Below are 7,351 nucleotides of genomic sequence, written 5' to 3' on the forward strand. Positions count from 1 at the left end.
AGTATTTTTGGTACAGAAATACTCCATCAAACATACAACTTAATTTTTGAAACTTTGTCCATGTTTAGCATGGGAATCCAACTCTTTAACAGTGTAAAAAACTCAGTATGCATGAAATAGCATTTCACCCCCCCTTTAATGATCACATGGCATGAAGGTAAAAAAAAAAAATTACAAAAAAAAAATCATATACAGACCCTGTATAAAGATAAAATTAGAATATCATGGAAAAGTTGATTTATTTCCATAATTCCATTCAAAACGTTAAACTTCCATAGATTATAGATTTAGGGCCCACAACTTAAACGATTTCAAGTATTTAGTTGTTTATTTGTACATAATTTGGGCTTCCAGCTCATATAACCCACGAAAACAGGATTTCAACAAATTAGAATATTACATGAAATCACACAGTAATTACACAGTGATACCATGGTCATTGAACCAGGTTTTGGTTATTTTGGCAGTGTGGGCAGGTGCAAATCCTGCTGGAAAATGAAGTCAGCATCTCCATAAAGCCTGTCTGCTGAAGGAAGCATGAAGTGCTCTGGAAATGTCCGATGACATGGCTTCCCAAACCAACACAGACTGTGGAAACTTCACACTGGACTTCAAGCATCTTGGATTGTGTGCCTCTCCATTCTTCCTCCAGACTCTGGGACCTTGGTTTCCAAATGAGATGCAAAATTTGCTCTCATCAGAAAAGAGGACTTTGGTCCACTGTGCTTTATTAAATCCAGAGTCTACCAGAACATTTTCAGAGCACTTCATGCTTCCTTCATTTTCCAGCAGGATTTGCACCTGCCCACACTGCCAAAAGAACCAAAACCTGGTTCAATGACCATGGTATCACTTTGTAATTACTGTGTGATTTCATGTAATATTCTAAATTTTTTAAATCCTGTTTTCGTGGGTTTTATGAGCTGGAAGCCCAAATTATGTACAAATAAACAACTAAATACTTGAAATCGTTTAAGTTGTGGGCCCTGAATCTATAATCTATGGAAGTTTAACGTTTTGAATGGAATTATGTAAATAAATTAACTTTTCCATGATATTCTAATTTTTTGGAAAGGGTCTGTGTGTATATATATATATATATATATATATATATGTATATATATATATATATATATATATATATATATATATACATACAGACCCTTAAATTACTAAAATATATATATTTTAGTAATTTAAGGAGTTTTTATTTTAGAATATTAATTTATTTTAATTTATTTTCAGCCCCGAAAACCATCTGCAATTCCCTCACAAATCCCCAGGGGTTTTGCAAAACCCTGTTTTAATTTTTGTAATCTACTATGATAAATATTATAATAGTATAATATTTCCTGAGAATTTTGAGAAATTTTAATAACCAGGAAATCAATCAGCTGTAGTCCCCCCCCCCCACCCCCCAACAACAGCTGCTGCTAAGGACAACACACCAGCCAAGGACGGTAGAAACGTTCTCGAAATTTTGTCCCTTGAGCTTGAGCCCCTTCAGGCAGGGTGAAGAGCTCACGCACAAAGTCCTTTATTTTTAATATAGTCAAACTAAAGAAACCCTGGCAGGCAGAATAACATCAACATCTGCAAACCTCCTGCGGGAACACGTCTGCCGCTGGCACGTGGGATGCTCTTAAAGAAAGGGTGAATGAATGAATTTAAAAACGGTGACATTTGGGTCTCTCTGAACATCTCTCTTTTGAAGATTTGAGATGTGTGTGACCCTCTCAGGGGAAGTGCGGCCTGTCAGGCCTGTCCTGCTATTGTGTCAGTGTATATGAAGAGGAAAGTGATAAAGTGTCTTTTGTGTGTCCTTTTTCTGTGTCAATCTCTCTATGGCAGTGACCCTTGGTTGGCCTCCCCTGCGCAGATCTGGCAGGTATACGTGCATTACCTGCAAAGGATGGACCTGAGCTGTGTGTGCGGCACTCTGAGCTGGCATTCGCTGGTTCTGCGCGGCACGCAAGTTATTCGCAGGGTCAAGTGCTACACGTCGCCTCCCCTCGAGCTTCAGGTACGCATAGCAGGGTCAAAGTAAAACACACTGATCGGGGTACAGAGCTCTGATGGGAGCTTATGTGGCCTTTTTTCCTAAAATGGGAGAATGATGAAAAATAATGAGATGGTAAGTAAGGTGGCTAGGTTATCTAGATTTTTTATTTTTCGAATATTTGTTTTATTTGAGAGCTTTCAAAATTATTTAAAAGTTTAACTAAATAACTGCACATATTTCTGCGATTTTGTAATCATAAATCACACAATGAATCCCCAAATACAATGTACAATTAACAAGGCGAAATTCAATGTTCAAATGTTTATTTAATGTCAACTTTTTACCAATCAAGGCCAGTATTTGAGGATAAACGTATATACAATTATAATTTTTTACATTTGATGCATTTAGCATCAGTGATTTTACAGGTTATGGATTTAGAGACAGTTTTAGTATGCCGTATGGCAGTTTAATTGTTTAGTCACTCTTATTAGCCTATACGTTTGCTGAATTTCTGTCAGTTACCACATCAAAGGTGGAGCAAATGTAGGGCAACTAGTATGAAAATATGTAGGTTTAGATCTCATGAAATAAGTAAAGAGCATGGAGTCAGATGTTGTTGGGTCGCAGCAGTATCATTAACTTGTGTTCAGCACATTGCAGCAAAGAAAGTAGAGCGTTAATGCAAATAATGAATAATGAAAGGTGGATTATACGAGCATCATAAATCTCAAAATGTGTATTTCCTGTTATTCGAAATATGCAAGCAGAGCAAATACAGCAGCTCCCTTGTCAACAGTGCACTGTGTGCTCGTAGCAACCTTACTTTTGGTTTAATTGGCCGTGTGCTAATGTTATACAGCAGGTGCCAAGAAAAGATGATGAAGCAAAGTAGCTATACATTATGAGCTTCAGGTGCAGCCTCATGTTTTCTGAAGTTCTGCAGAGGAGTGTTCCCAGAAGTTGCTTTTTGCTGTGTGGGTTTTCGGTTTTTTTTTTTTTTTGGTTGATGCCAGAAGCTCTATGAGCATAAGATCTGTTTGTCTGTTCTAGGTGGATCCAGTTGAGGTTTTTGCTCTTCCTGCTCAGGGAATTCAAGATATCCATGTAGGGCTGAGGGCTCTGCGCCCTGGAAGCCGTTTCTTTTACCTCAATGTAGTCGATGTGGACACACGGCAGCTAGTCGCCTCCTGGTTGCTGTGCATAACATGCCAACAGCCTGTAATAACCAAGGTGAGTAAGCAAAATGCATTAATACAGTGCAACAGTAGGGTTCAAACCACATTCACTAAAATAAATTGATTTGTGACAACTTATTAACCTTTCAATAACTATATACCATGAGCTCCAATGTTGTTTAGTGTATTTATGTGTATTGTGTATCATACATGTATATCATCCTCAATAAGAGACATGTATATTTGTGTACACCACTGTTCTTTTGAACTTTCTATTCATTAAAGAATACTGAAAAATATCACGGTTTCCACAAAAATATCAAGCAGCACAACTGTTTTGAGAATGATTTCTGAAGGATTATGTGACACTGAAGTAATGGCTGTTGAAAATTCAGCTTTGCCATCATATGATTAATTACATTTTAAATATATGAAAAGAGTCATTTAAAATGGCAATACTTCACAATATTACTCTTGTACTATATTTTAATAAAATAATTGTTTTTATTATTTATGTTTACACTTTTTTTCTCAAAAGTTGTGCTTTTAGCTGTGAAAATGTGAGGCACGGTTCACAGTGACATCACGTGTAGAGTTTTAGCAGAGGAATGGCAAGAACTGAACGGGTCGTTAAATTTCAGCTCTGTGACAGAGGATGTAGTGCATGAAGTCAGTGCCATTGATTTAAACCTGATGTTTTTACTTCAGTTATTTTACAGTATTTCTCTCTGTATCTGCTTTAATCTCCCCAGGCATTTGAAATCAACGTTCCTGTAGACAGAGGGAAGGGCAGCAATAAGAAAATCAGTTTCACAAACCCCTACTCTTCCTCTAGGGTATTCAATCTCCGCACAGACCGCCCAGACCTGCTTCAGTTTAAAGAGGAGCAATTTCAGGTAAGAGAATCCAAAGCTAATTCTTGTTCTATCAACTTTACTAGGAGGCCGTGCTGTGTAACATTGAATAAGAACCATATTGTCAAAGCCCCATCCACCAGAAAGGTGTCTAGAGCCCAGAGGAGAAGGATCTTGACATGTCTCTGTCTAGGAATCAATTTCTGTCTCTCTAAACTGTCATTCTTAGACACGTTTCACAGTATGTGAAGTTCTCTGTATATTGGAGAACTCAATTTGTGCCCTGGCCACTCTCGCAATGCCAGTCCCCTGAGGAAACCATAAAGCTGCAGTCCAAAAAAAAAGGGCGAAAAGAGAGAGATTGTCACAGTCAGGCCAGGAAAGTCAATATCTCTTACCTTTAGGGCTCAGAATGATGCGTGTAGGACTTACAGCTCTACGTTAGACTTCAATTAAAAGCTGTTAATTGATTAGGTGATCAATACACAACCGTTGGCTATTACTCCAGAAGGAGACAGAGAACATTAGTTAGCCACAGGGACAGTGTCTCGGATATATTAGTGTGGCTTTGGGGGGCTCAAAGTAATTTTTCCTGATCATCATTTTGCACAGAAACTGTGTAAAACAGAACAGGCTAAAATGTTAATTTCATCATTCAGTGCCCTTATTGATCGCGGTAAGGTTTAGTGAGTTTCACACCCCATATCTGGGCAATAAATAGCGAAACAATGTGAAATATGCAAGTGACAGTATTGAACAGAACGGATTAATGATACCTCAGCGTCAAATAAAAGCTGTAAAGCTCATAAAGAAAGGAAATGGCCTGTTCCATTTTCTTGCTAGTCAACACAGCTTCAATTATCTTCTCTCGCGCTGGATTTATGGGGTCTATATTTTTGAAAAATGTGACTGAAGTTGTTGCTTTTTTCCTCTTCAAGAAATAACAACTGTGTCATCGTAAAATAGGCGCAGAGCCAAAAAACAACAGAACAATCGATACATGCGTGCTTTTGAGGAGATTATGAACTAAATCCTCGCCTGTGTTCCATATGTCTTAGTCAGCCATTAGAGATAATGTATAAAGACAAAGAGAGAGCAATTTCTCTCATCTTTCTCTAAACACTGGAGTGCAACCAATTTCTGACACAACGGAGCTCAGGAAAAGCAATGGGAGTAGTAAGGAATTTAACGATTTTCGTTTCGTTTCCAATTCTACTTAAATAATTAGTTCACCCAAAACACATAATCCACTCAAACTCGTGTCGTTCTAAACCTGAATGGCTTTATTTCTTTATGTGGAAGAACATCCTGGCCGGTCTTTTCAATGAAATGAAAGTGAATGAGGACAGGGCTGTAAAGCTTCCGAAATCACAAACATAAAAGAATCAGAAGTCGTTCACAGCTCTAAATTCACAAAAAGCTATCGTATGACAAAAGAATATATAGTTGTATGGACTACTTTTCTACTCCTGTGTTACTTTCATATACTTCTTGAAACTTATTCCATTGAAAAAAAATCCATGGATTCCATGAAAAAAAAAAAAAAAATCCATGGATGTCTTTTAGTGTTCTATGGAAAATAGAATGTGATACAGGTTTAGAATGATATAATGGTAAGTGTAAATGATGACAGAAGTTTAACTTTTCTTTTTATGATTCTTTTAAAACAATGATTTGCACACTCAAAAGCTGAGGTGCACAGCAAACTAAATAAAATGAGTACTGATCTTCTTGTATTTTATTATTTCCATCTTTGACGGAAGAATGCAGACATTATGGAATAAGTGTTATTTTTGTTAACTAAAACATTTTCAGTAATTGAAATAAAGCTGTACTAAAATAAAATATACATATCAGATGAAAAAGTTGACTTGCCAACTAATTGAAATAAATTTGTTGAAGTATGAAAATTACTAAAACAATAAACAGAACTATTTAAAAATAATAAAATGACAAAAAACACACAGAGCAAAATTACTAAAAATAAAATTAAAAATAAAAGCTTAATAAAATATTAATAAATTCTGCAATAGTCTATAAATTACACTGTATAGAATCAGCTTCATTATAAATAAACATATACCTGTTTGACCTGATACTGGTTGATTTTGCAATTCTTTGCTGCTTTGTTTTTACATACCTGTAATTTTTTTTGTGTGTGCATATATGCAAATACATACGCATTAATGTGCGTGTGTGTGTTGTAGATTGGGGGAGGGGAACCCTACACCATCGGCCTGCGCTTTGCTCCAAGTCAGAACCCCGGCATGGAAGAGATTCTCATCTTCATCAATGACAAACAGGATAAGAACGAGGACACTTACTGTTTTAGGGTTCAGTACAGATAACACAACACCATCACACTGCTTTATAGCTGTTGCTTTTGCCCACAAACAGACCTTTAACCAGTGGATTGATGTGGATTTACTCAAATCATGGACATCATGGACATGTATTTTTGCTTAAACGGTGCGATAAGTTAATCTACATAACATGAGATGTATTGAAGTACAGAGCAAACATACTCTATAGATAAGCAGACAAAGCTCATTGAGTAGATGGAATCTCTCACGTGCGCTTGAGTAAAGCCACCCTCTGGTGCTGAAGGCTGAAACAGAAGAGATTTTCTGTAGAGCTGATGCTCATATCGGCTCTCTTGGTGCGTGTGTTTATGGTTTACGCTGAACCCCTGCTGTTATGTGTCATTAGCAGCGGAGAGCTGATGGCCACTTGCCCAGGACTTCAGCTCTAGATCTTCAAAAAGCAAGACGTGTATGTAAGATCAATCATTTTATTAAGTGTTTACGTTTGCACTTACTGAGAATAAAGTGCTTAATTTTGGGGAATAAAATGGAAGCCATCCTTTATATTTTTACTGTATTTTTTGTACTAGCATCAATAAAAAAATTATCTGATTTTTGAGTGTGATTCTTTGCACCAATGACAACATTCTATGCCAAACAGCACTTGTGTTTGTGTGTTTGTAGTAGCTGTGAAGGGGTTTCTATTAACATCCGTGGACTAATCTCCTGGCTCCTATTAGAGCTACAGCTGCCTGAGTCTGACAACAACCAAATAACCTGCCAACTAACCAGTCCAGATATGGAAGACAGGTGGAAAACACAAAAAGGACCATAAAAGAGAGAACATACTGAAAATTTACAGTGGAAAATATACTAGAATATGTCTTTGTTTGTTTTTTGAGCAATAAAAATGCAAGTTAAATTTATAAATGAAACTGGCAAGGAATTGGCCAATTTTGCCTAAATTAAGCTGTCATTCAGTAGGAGCTAGCTAGTTTGTAAACAGATTATTGT

At 36.8% G+C, this 7,351-nt stretch overlaps 1 protein-coding gene across 2 annotated transcripts in view; it reads left to right on the forward strand.

Moving 5' to 3' along the window:
- The window catches only part of nphp4 (nephronophthisis 4), a 168,279-nt gene extending 161,330 nt beyond the window's left edge, over positions 1 to 6,949 (forward strand). For both annotated transcript variants that reach the window (XM_084138425.1, XM_084138426.1), the window contains exons 26-29: positions 1,852 to 2,023; positions 3,056 to 3,235; positions 3,933 to 4,076; positions 6,242 to 6,949. In XM_084138425.1, the coding sequence (XP_083994551.1) occupies positions 1,852 to 2,023; positions 3,056 to 3,235; positions 3,933 to 4,076; positions 6,242 to 6,382 (637 nt within the window). In that variant the 3' untranslated portion in view covers positions 6,383 to 6,949. The remainder of the gene's footprint in view (positions 1 to 1,851; positions 2,024 to 3,055; positions 3,236 to 3,932; positions 4,077 to 6,241) is intronic.
- Positions 6,950 to 7,351: the final 402 nt, after the last annotated feature.

Source organism: Abramis brama (assembly GCF_963993115.1).
Source record: "Abramis brama genome assembly, chromosome: 16".
Taxonomy (NCBI): domain Eukaryota; kingdom Metazoa; phylum Chordata; class Actinopteri; order Cypriniformes; family Leuciscidae; genus Abramis; species Abramis brama.